This window comes from Sinocyclocheilus rhinocerous, unplaced genomic scaffold (assembly GCF_001515625.1).
Source record: "Sinocyclocheilus rhinocerous isolate Xijiao unplaced genomic scaffold, SAMN03320098_v1.1 scaffold712, whole genome shotgun sequence".
Classification (NCBI taxonomy): Eukaryota; Metazoa; Chordata; class Actinopteri; order Cypriniformes; family Cyprinidae; genus Sinocyclocheilus; species Sinocyclocheilus rhinocerous.
The window spans coordinates 1,509,918-1,531,134 of NW_015642789.1; the positions used below are offsets into that span (position 1 = coordinate 1,509,918).

At 35.4% G+C, this 21,217-nt stretch overlaps 1 protein-coding gene across 1 annotated transcript in view; it reads left to right on the forward strand.

The window, feature by feature from the left end:
• Positions 1–21,217, forward strand: part of LOC107756413 (rap guanine nucleotide exchange factor 3-like) — a 41,798-nt gene that overhangs the window by 9,606 nt on the left and 10,975 nt on the right. The window contains exons 3-12 of the mRNA XM_016573508.1: positions 5,923–5,967; positions 15,361–15,467; positions 15,692–15,813; positions 16,794–16,974; positions 17,379–17,463; positions 17,550–17,610; positions 19,211–19,287; positions 19,429–19,575; positions 19,652–19,746; positions 20,923–21,011. Of these exons, the coding sequence (XP_016428994.1) occupies positions 5,923–5,967; positions 15,361–15,467; positions 15,692–15,813; positions 16,794–16,974; positions 17,379–17,463; positions 17,550–17,610; positions 19,211–19,287; positions 19,429–19,575; positions 19,652–19,746; positions 20,923–21,011 (1,009 nt within the window). The remainder of the gene's footprint in view (positions 1–5,922; positions 5,968–15,360; positions 15,468–15,691; positions 15,814–16,793; positions 16,975–17,378; positions 17,464–17,549; positions 17,611–19,210; positions 19,288–19,428; positions 19,576–19,651; positions 19,747–20,922; positions 21,012–21,217) is intronic.

Genomic DNA, 21,217 nt, shown 5'->3' on the forward strand with positions numbered 1-21,217 from the left:
CCAAATGTGGACGCAAAGAAAGAAGGCGTGGTTTCAGTAACCGCATTTAGTGTTGAAGCAGCCATGTCAGGGAGACGCTGTGTGTTTCTAGGCAAAAGCAAAAGCACTTTATTTGGCCTTCCGAAAGTAGATGCATTTAGGAATATTTAAGATCACTTACAACAGAACAGCAATGCATTTTATGGACGACCGTTTCGTGAACCTAGGAGAGGAGGTAATTCTGACTTTGCTATGACAATCTGGCGTTACATTTCCGATGAGTGCTTGCGGTGTTTGGCCAATCACAATGCACTGGGTCAGCTGGCCAATCAGAGCAGACTGCGCTTGTCGGAAGGAGGGACTTTGTAGAAAACGAAGCGTTTGAGAGAGGCGGGGCATAGAGGACCTACAATAATGTACAGTATTTGAAAAATAATGTGTTTTTTGAACATTAAAGCATGTCAACATATTCTGTTACACCAAATACACCAAATAATGATCTTTTAAAAAGCATCATATGACCCCTTTAAAGGAAATGGTTCACTTGAAAATTTGCTGAAAGTTTACTCACCCTCAGGCCATCCAAGATGTAGATGAGTTTGTTTCTTCATCAGATTTGGAGAAATTTAGCATTGTATCACTTGCTCAACACTGGATTTTCTGCGGTAATTGGGTGCCGCCAGAATGAGAGTTCAAAAGGCTGATAAAAGCATAACAATAATCCACAAGTAATCCGCACATCTCCAAACAAATTCCTCATTAAAATGTTTTTAACTTCAAACCATTGCTTCCAGCTAAAATACAAGTCCTCTATCCATAATATTGCTTTCTTCAGTGAAAAAGTCATCTTATGCAATATATGCATAGATCAAGCACCATTCATAAGCGTAAGCAGTCCAAAACAGCACATTTTCATTTTTGGGGGAACTATTTCTTTTAAGACTGTACTGCATTAGTCACACTTCATTAAATTTGTGTCTACCACATAAGTGAGATTCCCATAAGAGTTTCTAAGATAAATGGCAAGTCGTCTTTCATTTATTTATGATTTTCTTTTACTGCCATGGAGCCTGAGATGCAGCAATTGAATTTATATTTAGAACTACATCTATCTATCAGCAATTATATGGCTAATTTGGACACTCAGTAAAGTAAATGAATAAAGACACCTGTCAATAGCATTTCACAATCATGTGATTTCAGATACTTCCCATCTTCATTAGACTTACAGTCAATATCCCTGTGTAATTTCCCTCTTGTACTGGAACATGTGATCCAGCCAGCTGCAGTTTCACTCTACACAGTTTACTCAGTCAACAGAGCCACAGGGTGGAGAGATCTCCATGCTGGCCAAACTTATACTAAGTTAAATCAGGCATGAGGATGCAGTGAACCTGATCACCTGAGAATCATCCAACCATTTTTACTGTCCATTGCTGCTGTTGAAAGGAAATCAAGCAGGGAAAATGCTGAGGAAAAAAAAACACTTTTCAAAACAAATCATATTATCCTTATAAGATCTTCTCAAGAAACGATACATCAGCCTTAAATGTTGGCACTGTTGACTCAAAGCTGATGCGTTTTCTGTGGGCGTCTGCTGCATTAACTCCCTAGGTGGTGTGGTGTGGTGTAGTGTAGCGGTTATAGGAATAGTAAAATTCTGTCATGGTTTACTCACCCCTATGTTGTTCCAAACCCACGTGACTTGCTTTCTTCTTTGGAACACAAAAGGAAACCTTTAGCTCATAGTGGTGTGATTTAACAGAATGACATATAGGTTATGAATGACATTAAAGTGACTAAATTATGGCACAACTATCCTTAAAGGAGCGAGAAAGGAGAAAGCCTTGATTATTATTATTATTATAATAACCATGAGCCATTGTAATTGTAAGGGGCTGTTCACGCAGGATAAAAACCGAAAGATTAGTTTTCACAAAACCTATAAAGATACATTATCAGGGCAAGCCCATAAATAGCAGGATATGCTTCTTAATGCTTCACAGCATTAGTCAGCTGATGCTGAGTAACACCTGCCATGGGAACAGAGTCTGACAATGCCTCATAAAAATGGAGTTATGGACTCTCCGCCATATGGGCAGAGGGAAATCAGGTGGAATTTGGGCAGATGAAGACTGTGGAGAGTTTCTCTTTGTCAGAAGGTTAAAAACCGTTAGAAAACTATATGCTGGCGGCATCTCAACTGGTAGCTCAAGTCCTTAATGATTCAAGTTGGTCCACTTGGTCATCATGGTTACGCTCCCCTGCAGCTATTTTCTAGTCATGCAAGTACAGCTCTCGTCTGTTTGAATAGAGAAAGCCTGAAATCGATTTCAAATCACAACAGTTGTATCCTAAATTCTCCCTCTAACTCAAATAAGGCTAAAAATGTGTTATGGAAAACCTGGAAATATCAGGAAAATTTGTTTTCTAGGCCTGAAAAAGTAAAAAACAAAATCTTAAAAGTGATGAACATTTCTAATATACATTTTTCTAGTTATTTAGTTTTCTCTAAAATATCTAATCTGCTACTGCAGTATTTCTTTTAAGCAGAGTAAAATCTTGAATCAAAGAATTGGTCAAACTGGTTCACAAAACAGTCTGAGTGATTCATTAGCGATTCATTTAAATTATAATTTTTTTTTTTTATGTACTTGCATTGGTCATTAATTGATATGATTTGGTTCTTTCCAAATATGTCATGGTTTTGGGCATAACCAGAGTTAAAGGGGTCATATGATGCGATTTCAAGTTTTCCTTTCTCTTTGGAGTGTTACAAGCTGATTGTGCATAGATAAGATCCCTGAAGTTGCAAAGACTAAAGTCTCAAAACCAAACTGTAGAGATTATTTTTCTCTAAAATACTGAACACATGCAACAGTGAGTCATCAGTAGACTTTTTAGCATTTCTGCAATTTTGGGTGACTATGCAGAATGGATTTAAACATAATAAAATGTTTTAGACAGAGCAGTACTACTTGCTGATTCACTCTTAAAGATAAAGGTTCTTTATTGGAATCTATGGTTCCATGAAGAACCTTTAACATCCATGGAATCTTTCTATTGCACAAAAGGTGCTATATAGTGGAAAAGGTTCTTTAGATTTTTTAAATGTTTTTCACACTAAAAGAAAAAAAATCTTTTAAGAACTGTTCACTGAAAGATTCTTTGGCAAAACCAAAATAGCACTTCTATGGCACTGCAAAAAAAAAAAAAAACTTTTGGAGCCTTTATTTTTTAAAATGTAGCTGAAAGCAAAAATTATATTGCTTTGCTAAAATATTTAAGAAACTTAAATGGAAGCTGTGTATTGCGTTGTGAGTGACAGGACTTCTTTGGCACACAGATTCTGTGTGGGCCTGGTTATTCACCTGTACCATGAAATATGATATGATGAATTATATTTGATATTACCCAGAGATTCCTCTATAGCTCAGTTCATTGCAGAATCAATAACTAAAAAGCATGTGGGCATCTAAATCACCAGTGGTTAACAGCTTACCAATAAATATTTAAACATAGTTCATCCATTATTCTGTCTTCAGTCTCATTGATGCTCTGATAAAGGGGTCATATGATGTTGCTAAAAAGAATATTATTTTGTGTATTTGGTGTAATGAAATGTTTTGCAACTTTACAGATCTTCTTTATGCACCAAGAGCTTGTAACACTCCAAAGAGAAAGAAAAAATTGAAATTGCATCATATCACACCCTTTAAGATGTAGAGGAGAGTGAAGCTTTTCTTACCTCTTGATTGCAGACAGAGATCAGAGCTGCTGGCAATTGTTATTAGTTAATGGCTGGACAGAGAACCAAAACCTTGAGTGCCTCTTGAGCAGGAATCCAATCAGATATGCATGCTTACAAACTGTTTATTCTCAAGTATGTGGTCCAGTTCAGCGGCTTGAAATCACTCGAATGCTTTCTCTTTTGTAGTGTCCTTTTAATTTTCAACAACATAATGGGCATTAAAGGAATAGTTCTCTCAAAAATGATTTTTTTTTAATGAAAATGTCATTGTTAGACATATACAGAGTATAGCCACATTCATTGTGTCGTTGTTTATGCGAATAGACTTTATCAATATGTCTGAAAGTAATTTATTATTTCACAGATATTACACAGTTCTGCTGAATACACAGTTTTGATCTCAGGTATTTAGTTTGATATTAATAGCAAAAATAACTATCACTGTCTTCTGTAAAATAATGCCCATATGGAAGCCCATTTCTGCCAAAGAACAATAATAATAATAATAATAATAATAATAATAATAATAATAAATAAATAACTCAAAATGGTAATTGTGTCTTTTTGTCTTACAATTCAGACTTTTTTTCTAGCAATTCTGATCATTTCATTACCTCAGTATTTTGATATATAAATTCCCAATTCTGAGAAAAAAAAAGTCAGAATTGCGAGATAAAAACTCTGAATTTATATCTCACAATTTGGATTTTTCTTCTAAGAATAAACGGCAACACTTTACAATGTGTCATTTGTTAACATTAGTTAATATATTAAGTAACATGAACTAACAATGAACAATACATTTGCAACAGTATTTATAAATCTTTGTTAATGTTAGTTAATGAAAATACAGTTATTCACTGTTTGTTCGTGTTAGTTCACAGTGCATTAACTAATGTAGTAATGTTAATAGTAAATGTTGAAATTAACATTAAGATCAATAAATGCTGTAGAAGTATTGTTCATGCTTAGTTCATGTTAACTAATACAGTTATCTACTGATAACTAATGAACCTTATTGTAAAGTGTTACAGAATAAACTCGCATTTACAAGTTAACATCTATTTTTCTCAGAATTGTGAGGGGAAAAAGTCTGAATTGTCAGATCCAAATTGGGATAATAAAAGTCAGAATTGTGAGATTTAAAAAAAATTGCAATTACCTTTTTTATTTATTTGGTTTTTAATTCCATGGCAGAAATTAGCTTCCATACATACAGTGGGTACGGAAAGTATTCAGACCCCCTTAAATTTTTCACTCTTTGTTATATTGCAGCCATTTGCTAAAATCATTTAAGTTAATTTTTTTTCCTCATTAATGTACACACAGCACCCCATATTGACAGAAAGAAACAGAATTGTTGACATTTTTGCAAATTTATTAAAAAAGAAAAACTGAAAAATGCTTTAATGAGGAAAAAAAATTAACTTAAATGATTTTAGCAAATGGCTGCAATATAACAAAGAGTGAAAAATTTAAGGGGGTCTGAATACTTTCCGTACCCACTGTATCTACCCTGCTGTCTAATGTTTTGCGTTTTGCACAGCCTCCGCACATTTGTTAATCAGTCAAGCAAATTGTATTGCAAAGACAAAGGATAAACCTCTTAACGACAGTGTCTGTCCCTCCTCCACCCCGCAAGCTTAAAGAGCCAAACATTCCTCTTGAATTCTTGTGTGAATCTTAATTACATTAAGGCAGTTCATCAGTCTTTGCTGAGAGGGAGGCAGGTGGCAAAGATCATGTCCAGTGCTATAGTGTCAAATGCCACACATGGCAGCATTAGTCTGGCATGTCTTCTGGCATTCTTTAGCCCTCAGTGCCTTTGTTGTATCGTGTTTTAATAATTTTGATGCTGTACATGGAAAGAATGGCATTTTGCCAGTCGCCGGATTGATTGTATAATCTCTATTACTATTATACTTTAAAACTAGATTTATCGACTGGTCCTTGCCTGTGCAATATTCAGCCCTGACAGCGAACACACCCCCAGCATTTGAGTGCAGAGAATACCGATTATTTTTTCAAGATTTTGATACCTTGTTTTATTTACGTGGCATTTTTTTTCTATCATCCAAATTTGTCTGTGTGGTTAATAACACATTTTTATGTGGTGTGACAAACTCAGAACACATATTTAATATTGCTTTACACGGACTTCAAACTCTTTCTCTCTATTTTTCTCCTCACAGACACCTCTGCCAGAAGCCGAGGACACACAAGACACCATCAAACAGGTATGAAGGTCTTTGAACTGTGGCCTGGGTTTTGTACATGCCTTAAAGGGACAGTTCACCCAAAAATGAAATGACTGACATCGTTTATTCACCCTCATATCGTTCCAAACCGACTTTCCTCTGTGTAACACAAAAGGAGAAAGTTTAAACAATGTAGTGGTTGTTTATCATGCATTTACAATGAATGAAGACTGAAGCTTCGAAAAGTAGATAAGTACCATAAAATCAAATCGTGCAACTCATTCACTAGAATTCAAATCTTCTGAAGTCAAACGATAAGTAACTTTAGGAAGATGAGACCAAAATTTTAGTTGCTCAAGCCATATGAACCACCTTAGACAGTAAAAAGAAAGTAAATGATAACAGAATTTGAATTTTTAGGTGATCTACCCTTTCAAATGAGCTCCAGTGAAACTGTTCGTAGGGATGTGTGGCATCTCTTCAACAGAAAGCATGCTTTTATTCTTGACACCTCTGACCTCTATGTGTTTATAATATCACGCGCACAGAGATTATAAAGGGTGGCGGCTCTGTACAATAATGTTAAGGACATAAAAGGGTTGATAAAATTCTAAATATGGCTCAAAACACAACGTGAAATATAATATTACGCATCTTGTGGAGTAGTTTTGCCCAAATGTCACAACATTTCTCCAGAACGGGTGAGGCCGCAATAAACCATAAAAACAGATTCATTTTAAACACATTTTGTTGTTGTTTTTGACAAACAACGATAATTACACATCATAATGTTCAAAACACAGGTCTGTCATTCCATCCGAGTGTCATTTCAAGTGGATTGCACTGTGTTTTGATCGTTAATTTGTGATGTTTTGTGCAACTGTAATGCATGCGTAATGGTTTATGTTTTCTGAATGTGAAATAGTATGATTGCATATACATTTCATCACACTTTTCCAGCTATTTCACTACCACAGGCGGTTATAGCATTACAGTGCAACTTTCTCTGCTCATATGACACATGTCCCTTCAGTATCATGTGAGCCCCTGAGGGAGGAAGCCACTGTAAACATGTTGTTGTACTGGCTACCTTCAATGTACAGTAAATCTTCAAAATCTTGTTAAACTAGCTCTGTATCAACATCATGTAATACCAACTTTGTCTTAGATGTTTTCCCTAAAATTTCATATAGATATATAGTATAGAAACAAATTAGACAATTGTGTACTTACAGTAAAAGTAGCAGCTCAGATAATTTAGCGTTGGAAGAATTTGATGAGAAATGTTTGCGTTCCAATTAAATTAGCTGATTTTGGGCAAATCTGAGCAAATTTTTTTTAATTTAAGAGGCTAACCCCCACCATAGTTCATTCAACCTTGTTGGGGGGGTTGATGTTAAAAGACAAATAAGCAAGCCCAGCTCAAGTGACAAAAAGTAATGCAAAGGTAACATAATACATTACTTTCCATAAAAAGTAACTAAGTAACGCAATTAGTAACTTTTTTATGGAGTAAAGCAATATTGTAATGCGTTACAAATAACTTTTCCCAACACTGACCAAAAATACCTATTTCCTTTGCACACACCTTTCTGTTCTTCTCTTATGCGATTTTGCTTTCAACACAAAGGGGGGGGTGTCAGAAAACCTGAGAAAATGCAGCTGAAAAGCTTTTTGTTTTTCAGTAGATGGTTTTTTAGCAGACATCTGCGCTTGCGTATTTGAGAATTGGTCCGTGCCTGATGGGAGAAAAGGCAATATTGCCAAGGATTTAAATGTGGTTTATCAGGGCTCTGGAAGGACGTTTCATCTGTGGAATGCTCTCAGCTCCTGGAGTGTTTTTTGTGGGCACAGTGATTCCTGGAGTGTGTTCCTCTAAGCAGAAAGAGAACGAGGAAAGCTTTTTCATCTGAGCCCTCTGATCTTTTCTATTATTAGTGGTGTTTTTTAAGGCAAGCATCACTAGTATTATAACTCATAGTTTAGGCAATAAGTAGAGTTTTCTAAATAAGGTTTTTCTAAAGCCCTATCCAGCCATATCTAAAGATTAGAATGTAACAGAGACTTGATGGTGGGTTTCTTTTGATTTCGGCCTCTAAGCAATATCCAAGAACACCTTAGAAGCCACACTGCAACACCATAGCAACCATCCAGACAACTTAGCAACGAGATAAAAACATTCTGAACACTTGACAGCCACCCTAGCAACACGGCAGTTTTACACCAGCCTATACAAGTTCCAGCGTTATTTTCAGTATTTTTTATACCGTATATAATATTTAAGTTTATATTTTAAATTAGCTTTAATTTTTAGATTTTAAGTTTTCATTTTTAGTTACATTTTTAGTAATTCTGTTAGGGTTAGTCAGTCCTGTGCTTTTGTCATTTTTATTATTATTATTATTATTATTTTAATATTACTATAGGTTAAATTTATTTTATTTCAGTTTTAGTTTAAGTTCAGTTTTAGTGTTTATTTATTGATTAGTAACTTTAGTGCTTCAACTTAAACAATAAAAATTACAAATGTTGCCTTGGCAAATAACTAAAATAAAGTTTTAAACTAATACTTTATTTCAACTTTACTTCAATTTACAAAATAGTTTTTAATACTTTAGTTAACAACAATATCCTTTATAAGTTCATAACCATTATGCGTCCTGAGTGGCCCCAGTGTTTCTAATATGATTCCTGCCCACCTCTATTGTGAGTTCGCTCTGTATTGTACGGAATGAAGCCTTTCCCTCAGCTCACCAAGGTCACACCATCACGACGGCCTCCGCTGTTACCATCGCCCACAGATGGAAAACACAGCCTGCTTCCTCCCCACACAACAGAGGAGGACGGGTCTGTGCTGCTGCTACTTCAAAACCCTATGCATGTGGGTGACTAACACTTGTATACAAAGGAAGCACAACCACATCCCTGACAAGTCTCTAGTTGAGGTATTGTGTTAGAAGCCTGCAAATCTCAGTAGGGTGAGGCTCTGTTGTTTTGTTGAGCAGCTATTCATATTCATACAAACAGGGATGAACAATAAGGTTGTTTTTCAGTAGTTCAGGTGGTGCACCGTAGTGATCACACTAAAATAAATCGAAAAAAATTTTAAAAAATTTTTTTTTTATACATTTTTTGTCACGTTTTAATTTTTAAAAATGTATTTAACTAAACTTTCTTATAATTAGAATAATTTCATAGGTTTACAATTTGTAACAATAGCTTACAATTACAAAATACTTTTTTTTAAAAATTACATTTATTTAAATATTTTATAAATAGAATCTTATAATTTACAAATGCAAATCATTCTCACAATTTTGGAAAAAGCATAATTTATCCTAGCCAACTACAGCTCTAAACTAGAAATTTATAATCACATATCTACAGTATATTGTACAGTAAGTGCTACCATGCTGCCTTTCTACATTTTTTTGGTGACTGTTTGTATAGCAATCTGACCTACTCTCGAACAATGCCTCCCTCTCCCTCCGGACAAACCCTTAGTCATGTGGAGACGTCACATAAGCAGTGTTCTATGACCTGGTAGTTTGGTTGGAGCTCGCCTGGGATCCTTAGACACACCTGAGAGAATCAGAAAAGCAAGTATACATGTAAATATAGCTAGCTAATTTTTTTAAGCCAAAAAAAGGGATGAAAGATGAATAATAGATACCTTCAAAATGAATACTCATTTGACACTTTCAAGTTTCAAGAGTGGAACATGTCCAAAATTACCGCAATGAACATATACACTACCGTTCAAAGGTTTGGGATCAGTACAATTTTTTTAAAAGAAATTCATTCTTTCATTTAGCAAGGAGGCAGCAAATTGATCAAAAGTGACAAGTAAACACTTTGTTGTAAAATATTTCTGTTTCAAATAAATGCTGTTCTTTTGAACTTTAGAAAAATGTAAAAAAAAAAAAAAAAAAGCAGCAAAACTGTTTTCAACATTGATAATAATAAGAAATGTTTCTTGAGCACCAAATTATCATATTAGAATGATTTCTGAAGGATCATGTTATACACAAGACTGGAGTAATGGCTGCTGGAAATTCAGCTTTGCCATCACAGAAATAAATTACATTTTAAGTGATATTAAAATAGAAAACGGTTATTTTAAATTACAATACTATTTCACAATATTACAGTTTTTTTTTATTACAGTGTATTTTTGATCAAATAAATGCAGCCTTGGTGAGCATAAGAGACTAATTTCAAAAACATCTGACAAATCTTACCGACCCCAAACCTTTGAATGGTAGTGTATCCACTAAAATGACCTATGACATTTTCAAAGCATTTACAAATATCATTAATAAATTGAATGGTAAGGTTGATATCTGGGTAAAATGGAGAATGACTGAAGAGTAGCCATACTTCTTGTTGTCACGGGTATCCTATGATACATCTAATCCCAAGTGTTCGAGAGAGTTGACAAAGTCAGTGATCCACAGTGAAGTAATTATTCCCCAGGAGACTGTAGAATGCTGGGAATAGGCTGCCAGCTACTGTTCCCATCTCTACCCTCATCTCCAGGGACAGAATCATGAAGCAGAGATGACAGGGGAGAGATTTACATGCTCAGGGTCTGCAGACACAGTGTCTGGGGACACACTGTGTAAAGTGAGCTAGATGGAGAGTTCTGCAGCGTCTAAGCATCTCAGAGAATACGGGCTAGATGTAGCTTGACCACATTTACTAGGACTGTGCTGCTTAGTTGGCTAAACTACTTGGATACTAATTACCAAATGAGTTACATTAACAGGCATTAATTAAGAGTAGCTGTAACTCTGAAATTGCCCCTGGATAATTTGGACTGGAGAAATAGCACATGTTCTGTTCAGAACTGTCCTTGTGTAGCATTTAATGAAATGGTCCTGTGAGAACAGCACTGCAGATTTGGCCTCTCTTTGGACTGAAAAGATGGGTCAGCCGATCCCTCACGAGTCAGAAGCCAATTACATCACCGTGACTGACTGACCAGGCCAAGAAGGGACACACGCCACCGCCCTAAGCAACAACCACAACAAATAAAAGTGTGAGAAATTAAGGCAATTCAAGTTCAAGACCTCATCCTGGGACAAACTGTTCTGCGGAGGAACAGAACAAACAAATAAAGGTTGAGACTTTCCATAAAATCACAAGACTAAAGAATGAGACAGTTAGGGTGGAGCAGAAGCATGTGTCCTAATCCACATATTATTCATCCCAAATACTCTGCAATATTGCAATTGTTTTAATAGGATATTGAAATATAGGTTGTAATAGAATAATAGGATATTGAGTGTACAAATCTTTCTAAAAGATGAATCTAAATATATTAACTACAGATTATAAAGTACTGAATTAAGCTAGATGGTAACACATGCACATGCTGTCGCACAAGATGGATGGTGGGGTCATGAAACCGTTTTATGCTAGTATACGGTCTATATCTTTCATACTACCATATACTGTCTTATGGCACATAAAAAATAAACTACAGTTCAAAAGTTTTGAGATCAGTAAATTAAGAAAATGGATAATTGTATTCAGCAAGGATGCATTAAATTGATCAAAAGTAACAGATTTTGTTACCATTTAAAAAATGCTGTTCTTATGAACTATCTATTCATCAAAGAATCATGAAAAATCACAAAAATATTAAGCAGCTCAACTGTTTTCAGCATTGATAAGAAATGTTTCTTGAGCATTAAATCAGCATATTAAAATGATTTCTGAAGGATCATATGACACTGAAGACTAGAGTAATGATGCTGAAAATTCAGCTTTGCCATCACAGGAAGAAATTACATTTTAAGTGATTTTAAATCAGAACATTTTTATTATTTTAATTTGTAATTTATTTCACAATATTATTGTTTTTAATGTATTTTTGATCAAATAAATGCAGCCTTTATGATACTTCTTTCAAAAACATTTTTAAAAATCTTATCAACCCCAAAGTTTTGACCGGTAGTGCATGTAGTTTTGATTTGGACCAATAGGCAATCAACAAGCAACAGGCTAAAAAAAACACACAGAACACCTTAGCAACCACATAGCAATGGGCCGACAACCACTCACAACACCCTAGCATCATGACAGCAAGTTTTGTGGCCAGCACCACTCTCATTTTCTTCAGTAAATGCACAAATACATTTACATTTAGTCATTTAGCAGACGCTTTTATCCAAAGCGACTTACAAATGAGGACAATAAAAGCAGTCAAAACTAACAAAAGAGCAACAATATATAAGTGCAAATGACAATTCTCGGTTAGCCTAACGCAGTACACGTAGCAGGGTGTATATATATATATACAGTGGGTACGGAAAGTATTCAGACCCCCTTAAATTTTTCACTCTTTGTTATATTGCAGCCATTTGCTAAAATCATTTAAGTTAATTTTTTTTCCTCATTAATGTACACACAGCACCCCATATTGACAGAAAAACACAGAATTGTTGACATTTTTGCAGATTTATTAAAAAAAAAAAACTGAAATATCACATGCTCAGTATTTAGAGTAGAAGCACCCTTTTGATCTAATACAGCCATGAGTCTTTTTGGGAAAGATGCAACAAGTTTTTCACACCTGGATTTGGGAATCCTCTGCCATTCCTCCTTGCAGATCCTCTCCAGTTCTGCCAGGTTGGATGGTAAACGTTGGTGGACAGCCATTTTTAGGTCTCTCCAGAGATGCTCAACTGGGTTTAAGTCAGGGCTCTGGCTGGGCCATTCAAGAACAATCACAGAGTTGTTGTGAAGCCACTCCTTCATTATTTTAGCTGTGTGCTTAGGGTCATTGTCTTCTTGGAAGGTAAACCTTCGGCCCAGTCTGAGGTCCTGAGCACTCTGGAGAAGGTTTTCGTCCAGGATATCCCTGTACTTGGCCGCATTCATCTTTCCCTCGATTGCAACCAGTCGTCCTGTCCCTGCAGCTGAAAAACACCCCCACAGCATGATGCTGCCACCACCATGCTTCACTGTTGGGACTGTATTGGACAGGTGCCTGGTTTTCTCCACACATACCACTTAGAATTAAGGCCAAAAAGTTCTATCTTGGTCTCATCAGACCAGAGAATCTTATTTCTCACCATCTTGGAGTCCTTCAGGTGTTTTTTTAGCAAACTCCATGCGGGCTTTCATGTGTCTTGAACTGAGGAGAGGCTTCCGTCGGGCCACTCTGCCATAAAGCCCCGACTGGTGGAGGGCTGCAGTGATGGTTGACTTTCTACAACTTTCTCCCATCTCCCGACTGCATCTCTGAATATAGATAAAGTAGAATTAAAATAGAATAGAAAGTGCTAGAGTTAGAGGGTCAAATAAAGGTGGAACAGATGTGTTTTAGTCGTTTCTTGAAGATGGGTAAGGATAAAATAGGACAAATAGTTATCAGTTTTACTTTGGTTGCTGTGCTGTTATGGCCTCATGCAACAGCTTGAGGCGTTTGGCTTTGAACTTGCAGCTTTTGATGTTCTGAAGCATAAATGTAAAAATGAGGTGTATTTTGGTGTGTGTGTGTGTGTGTGTGTGTGATCTCTACTAAAACCACTTCAATCACTTGCATAGTGTCGTCAGTAAAAAAAAAACTAAACAGCATTTTATGTTTCTAAATATATTTTAAACTAGCAAGCCTCCTTTCGTTAGTGCAAACCAACACTAAAACCTAATGCCAGTCTAAGCTGCCCTTTTTCAGCAGGAAAATCTTAAATATCTAGCTTTTAATGCAATACTTGCTCTCCCAACTTGTCCATATCATCCTATGTTTGCCTCCACTTCAACAGACGTTTGCTTTTTTAACAGTGTGTCAATGCGCCGAACCAGTTTTATCACCATGTGATCAGTGAGTTGGTCTTGGCAGGCATGCAGAAAAAAACGAAGGCTGCGTAGCAACAACGGTGGCATGCTTCAGTAGTTCAATAAACTGTAGCCTCAATCAATAAGGTTGAGTTCTGACACTCCAGTTTTCTCAGTCTGTTTGGGAGCGGGACGCGCCGTCTGCGGGGGGGCCAACAGAGCGAAGAGTGGGAAATGAGGAGACGTGGAATGAAAACAGAAGTCCTGGAAGGGAGGGATGGATGAAAACAAAGCAAGTTGATAGAAGGAAAACAGATGAGCAGAGAAACAGCTTCCATACGGGGGAGGAGTGTGAATGGTAGCGATCTTCAGTTTGGTAAATTCAACTCAGCGGAGGAGGTGTTGGAAAAAATGTGGCAGGTTCTCACCCTCCACTCGCCTGTTCAAAAACTCACTGTTTCTATAAGGCTGATACTTTTGTAAAGGTAATTTTGTGTATGAATGTAAACACAAGAGTAAACATTTCCAGTCTTCCTTTGGAAATGAGCAAACTTTCATCCAATTTAAACACAACATGAAACCGCAATTGCAATGCATTTAAATAGCATAATGTGGCATATTCAGAGGGAAATAATTAGGGTGGGATACAGGTGCATCTCAATAAATTAGAATGTCGTGGAAAAGTTCATTTATTTCAGTAATTCAACTCAAATTGTGAAACTCGTGTATTAAATAAATTCAATGCACACAGACTGAAGTAGTTTAAGTCTTTGGTTCTTTTAATTGTGATGATTTTGGCTCACATTTAACAAAAACCCACCAATTAACTATCTCAACAAATTAGAATACTTCAAAAGACCAATAAAAAAAATATCCATCAGGATTTGATAGGACCATTTAGCTGACTGGGTTGATATTACTGGTCACTTCCCAGAACATTTTCATTTACCGCTCCTTGCTGATGGAATGATCTTCCCACCCTCATCCAGAATGCTGAATCCCTGACAATGTTCAACAGACAGCTATCAACTCATCTCTTCTGCGAGCACTTAACTGCATCCTACTTTTAAAAAAATAAAATACAAATTCTGTGCTTCTAGCTTATACTATTCTAAATTATGTCTGAAACTTTGCATTATGAGTTTGTGTTTATTTGCCTCTTTATGATGAATCGCTTGTTGTATTCCTCATTTTGAAGTCGCTTTGGATAAAAGCGTCTGCTAAATGAATAAATGTCAAATGTAAACGTTGTTAAAATAACTAGGGATACACCGATATTGGTCTCCTGTACTCGTACTCGTTAAAATGCCCCGATACCAAACGCCGATACCACACAGCATGTGATAAGCGCCATATTCAAACAAAAAAAACACCGACAACAGAACAACAGACAGCAGATAAAGTCATTCGGAGTCATTAAGAACGTAATTTCGCAATTTTAATTTCGCATTGTCTATGAATAGTTTTCCAAAAGACAGTCAAAAAAAATTTCAAACATTTTAAAATGTTATCCATTTTAATTTCCTGTCATATTTAAGCAGCATTCAAAGACATTTCAAATATTAGAATAAGACCAGCTTAGAAAATATTTACAAAATAATGACAATAAAAATGTTCATTACCTTTTGTTCTGTTTCTCTCCATCAGTTTTTATCCGATCGGATCCTGAAGGCTGCGCGGGTGGTGTACAGCACTCTGATGGAGCGTAACCCAGGCCTGATAAGAGACAGAAAACACCATCTTAAGACCTACAGGTGAATATTTCGCTCTGTCTGTCATGTGCTTGTGCAAAGCGTGTTATATTTCTGACTTTGATGGAAATGCATCTAATCATTCCCAGGAAGTCACTTAGAATCCTTTGGAGAAACAAATAAATCAACGTACGTGATTCAACCATAGAGACATGCAGATAAATGTGTAACACTTTAAATTCAGTCTGCTTTTTGACAGCAAAATGGTTCTCTGGTTTGTCCCACAGACAGTGCTGCAGTGGGAAGGAACTTGTGGATTGGCTAATGAAACTCAATGATTGCTTCCAGTCCCGAAGTCAGGCAGTCGGATTGTGGCAAGTTTTGGTGGATGAGGGCATTCTGAGTCATGGTGAGTATTAACAACATCTTTAGATATCAACACAAGATTATCTTCATTTCTTGCATGCTTTCCCTTTACAAAAAGTTCTATGGTACAGTGATGTAGTATCAGACTGTAATACTGTGATACTGAGGAATTACGTCATTTGTGTTTAATCATTATTTACTACAATGGTACATGCCTAAAAAAAAGTTTTGCCATGGCCAAAAAAAAACATAGTATTATTTATTTATTTTTATTAGTATTATATATCTGAATATACACTAACGGTCAAAAGTTTGGGATCAGAACGATTTGTAATGTTTTTTTACAGGTGTTTCTTATGCTCATCAAGGCTGCATTTATTTGATCAAAAATACAGGAAAAAATGTAATATTGTGAAATATTATTATGATGTAAAATAACATTTTTCTGTTTTAATATACATGAAAATCTAATTTATTCCTGTGATGCAAAGCTGAATTTTCAGCATCATTACTCCAGTATAAAGTGTCACATGATCCTTCAGAAATCATTCTAATATGCTGATTTATTATCAGTGCTGGAAACTGTTGTGCTGCTTAATATTTTTGGAACCTGTGATACTTTTTTTCAGGATTCTTTGATGAATAAAAAGTTAAAAAGAAGAGCATTTATTTAAAATAGAAATCTTTTCTAACAATATACACTACAATTCAAAAGTTTGGGGTCAGTAAATTTTTATTCTTTCTTTTTTTTGAAAGAAATTTGGAGTAATGATGATGGAAATTCAGCTTTGCATCACAGAAATAAACTATATTTTAAAGGATATTAAAATAGAAACCATTATTTTATATTGTAATAACATTTAGCAAGATTACTGTTTTTTTCTGTATTTTTGATCAAATAAATGCAGCCTTGATGAGCATAAGAGACTTCTTTAAAAAACATTACAAGTCTTACTGATCCCAAACTTTTGACCGGTAGTGTATTGACTAACTGACAATCAATGTTTCTGTCAAAATGTGCAGTAAAACAGGAGTTAAACTTCCATGACAAAGACACACAGTTTTACCGCTTTATGGAGGCAGAGTTTGACCTTAATCACACAACTAACGAGAAAGACTCCAAAGACGACGAACTCCAAGAGAGTTTATCGCTCCTGATCCAGATGGGTCCAGATGCTCTTCTGACTATGATACTGCGTAAATGGTAAGACACCAAAAATTGTGCCAAAACAGTCTGAAAAATAACAAGCATAAACACAGTTTATATGTACTAGCACTTGAAGTGAGTAATTTCTGTGCTGCTAGAGTCACCAGATGAAGGAGCTTGCTGAATATAAACTTCAATTTCATTCAGGGCTGAAAAGTATCATTAAAATTGTTCGGTTTAATTAAAAATTGACTACCCAATATGCATTTAATGTATCGCCATTCGCTCAGAAACACGCTAATGCCAGACTCTTTTAAAATCAATATCATATCAAGTCTAACATGACAAGCACTATATTTGTGAGACAGTTATAGTTGTCTGAAGATATTAAGCTGGGACAGAATTTTAACATCAAAAAACTCACACACTTCATGTGCGAATAATCTGTGTCCATGTTTTAGCCCAAGCCAGAGAACTCCAGAGGATCTAGAAGTTATTTACGAAGAACTTCTGCACGTCAAAGCTGTGGCCCACTTGTCTACATCTGTAAGTCAACAGTCGCTGACAGCCGTCATGTTTGTTTACGCCACAAATCTTCATTCATCCCTCATTTCTTTCATTCTTTCCCATAGGTTCGGAAGGAGCTGGCAGCAGTGCTGGTTTTTGAAAGCCATGCCAAGGCGGGAACAGTCTGTGAGTGTGAAAGCAATGATCACATTTCATTAGTGGTGGGCAGGAAGAAGGAACGGTGCTAAATATTGAATTTGCGCTTAGCCAGAGTAAAAATGAGCAGCAAACGTCCTGCTTAGACACCAAAGACAGACAGCATGCGAATGAGATGATTAAATGATTTTATTGTGTAATTCCCTTGTAACGTGATGAACTGGATGATTGACATCCTAATATCAGCAAACTGAGAGACAAAGGGAAAAGAAATAAAAGCACTTACAGCACGTCTGGCATCAATGCAGCAGTCAATCATGCATAGTGAATAGCACGAGTACAAAGAGACACTGATGATCATCTAATAGGGTAGTTTAGTCACTTTTAAAAATCTGTCAAGTTTCATAAGCTCATATTAGTTTAGTTTATTCAGACTCATATGTGACACTGGACCACAAAACCAGTCATAATTTTTTTAATTGACCAATACATACAAACTGAATAAATAAGCCTTCCATTGATGTATGGTTTGTTATGATAGGACAATATTTGGCCGAGATACAACTATTAACATGATCTTTACTTAATGTCCTAATGATTTTTGGCATAAAAGAAAAATCAATAATTTTGACCCATACAATGTATTTTTGGCTATTGCTACAAATACACCCCAGTGACTTAAGACTGGTTTTGTGGTCCAGGGTCACATATATCATTTTTTTTTTCAGACATATTAATACTGCATTATGATTTTAAAATTCAGTTTGAATTCTGACATTAAGATTAAATGACTTTTAAATGGATCCAGTGGACTTGGACATGCCCTTTTTAATTTATTATAATTAATGTCAAAATGAAACATGAAACCGATTTTTCTTGTATAATGGAATGTATTGCTGAGTGAAACAGGATATTCAAAAATAAAAAAATATTGGATGAGTCTTGATTTTATTTATTGTAAATTAACTGGAATTGATTCTCTATAGAGCAGGTGGTTAGAGGGGAGTGATTTAAATAAAAAAATTAAAAAAATTTAATTAAGTTGTGCATGAGCATAATTATTGTTGTTTACAACAGGGTTTCTACAGGTTTATTGAAGGTAAATTTAAGACGTTTTAAGACCTTTTTAAGGCCAAGTACAGAAAATTTAAGAAATAAATTAAATGTAACAGTATGTCAATATGGTCTCTAAATGTAAATATCTTGTATTAGCAACACATCAAAGTTTTAAAAATACAAAATTTTCTTGTTTTCTTGTTGTCCAGTGCACGTTTAAACATTCTTAAATCAAAATACGTTTACTCGAGAAGCTATATTACATTAATTAATTAGTCTTGTTTTTTGAGAAACTGATCAAAATTAAGTGAGTTTATGATTAAAACAAGAACAAATATCTGCCATACTACACTGACAGATAAAACTGACTTAACGTTGTTCAATTTCTCAGAAAATAAGTATTCATATGTTAAATTTGCACCTCAAATAAATGTATCTTGTTTAAAGATGTTTAGGTATTTGCATCGGGGGAAAAAAAATCTGTAATTTTGGAAACTGATGCCCTCTCAAAAAAAGAATGGTAAGATTGTGTATACTATAAGAAAACAATGTAATGTGTTTGTGTTTATTTCAGTATTCAGTCAAGGGGACAAAGGAACTTCCTGGTATATCATCTGGAGAGGCTCTGTTAATGTTATCACACACGGCAAGGTAAAGCCATTTAACTTCATGTGAGCGACCTTTAGAAGTCATTGAGTTTAAATATAGATATACTTACATTGTTTGAAGGTATAATTCATACTGTGCGCTTCCTCTTAAGGAAAGATGATCTTGTGTATGTGCGTCACACAGGGCTTGGTGACCACGCTTCATGAGGGAGATGACTTTGGGCAGCTGGCCTTGGTGAACGACGCCCCTCGTTCTGCCACCATCATCCTGAGAGAGGACAAGTGCCACTTCCTGCGGGTGGACAAGCAGGACTTTATACGTATCCTTAAGGTAGGTTGTGTGTGCATAGACTAGGATCTGCATGGATGGGTATCTATGGTGGTCTTTAACCTGAATTTAATTGCAGGATGTCGAGGCCAACACTGTCCGCCTGGAGGAACATGGTCAAGTCGTTCTGGTTCACCTATCCACCTATCAGGGAGGATCAGCAAGCAGCAGCAAGTAAATGATTTTGTCAATTTTTATGCTAAATTGCACACCTCAATGATTTAATCAAAGCTCAAGAGTGAAATTTCTGCACCATAACAAGCATAACCAAACAGAACAGCAAAAAGTAGTTTTTTTTTTTTGATGTTTAAATTAAATAAAAATTATTTTAGCATCAAAAAATATATTCACTCTAAATTGAAATGTAGACGCATGCATTTTCTGTAAAGCTGCTTTGAAACAATGTGTATTGTGAAAAGCGCTATACAAATAAATTTGAATTGCATTGAATATACACCTAACATTTAACCCTTACCTTTTTTAATAGAAGTTTATTGAACCTTTAGACAAAATATTAAAAACAAAAGTTTGCATATGTGTTTTTTGTTGAATATCATAATTAATACATCAGGCTTTTATGGCTCACATAGCATGATATGATGACAATTAACAAGCTCACACTTATGAAGGAAAAATCAGAGTTGATGATATTCATGTGGCTAAAAAAATGAAATTCTGATTTGGTTCAGTTTGTATTGTATTGTAAGCTTGTAGTATAAATCAATGAGATTGAACAGTACAGCTGACTACTTACATAAAATGCATATACATATCCGTTGTCACTCGATATTTTCCAATAATATGTCTTAGTAAGATATTGAAATGCTTACCACAGAAGGCATGTAGTAGATTGTGTACAACAGGTTTTCAAAAAAAGGTCTTGATTATGTTGACATTTTAGAGGCCTTAAAAATGTGCATCTCAAATATAATACAGCAGGCTTTTTAGGGTTAATAAAAGCAATTACTTAGTCATTTGAATTGCATTGACTTAATTTATGAGAATATCTCCTCACAGTGTTAAGCCCATTTTACCACGCATATTGAGTAAATTAAATCAGCCAATTCAAATCCATCTTCATAAATCATTGATATAAAATCACCAAGTGAAATGAACCCTGAATAATACATATCCAGAATAGGTAAAGCCGTTCAATGTCTGCAGTGAAAGTTTAGGTGATTCATCCTTGGAAATTTACCTACAAAAGTACAATGTGTACAAAGTGTACAATGAAATGCAAGCTCAATCATTAGTCATCACTGTTATTTGATTTCAAGTGTATTCAACCAATTATGAATGATGGAAATGGAGGACACTTAATTATGAATATGAATTATCCACCTCTCTCAGGTACACAGTAATGTCAGGAACGCCAGAGAAGACCCTAGAACACATGCTGGAGATGATTAAACTGGAAACCAATGGCACTGATTTTATAGGTATGGCTGAACTTGTGTAACATTTAAATAAATCTTTAAATAGGAAAACTTTAGGAATCTAGTATTTGTTTGTTTAAAACCTATCAGTTACGTACAGTACCACTGCAGAAGAACGGACCAAAACATTCCTGCTCATTTGGTGTTTAAAACCAGCAGTCAGATGATTCAGATTGTTCTGGGATTCTCCACACAGCTCAGCAAAGAAA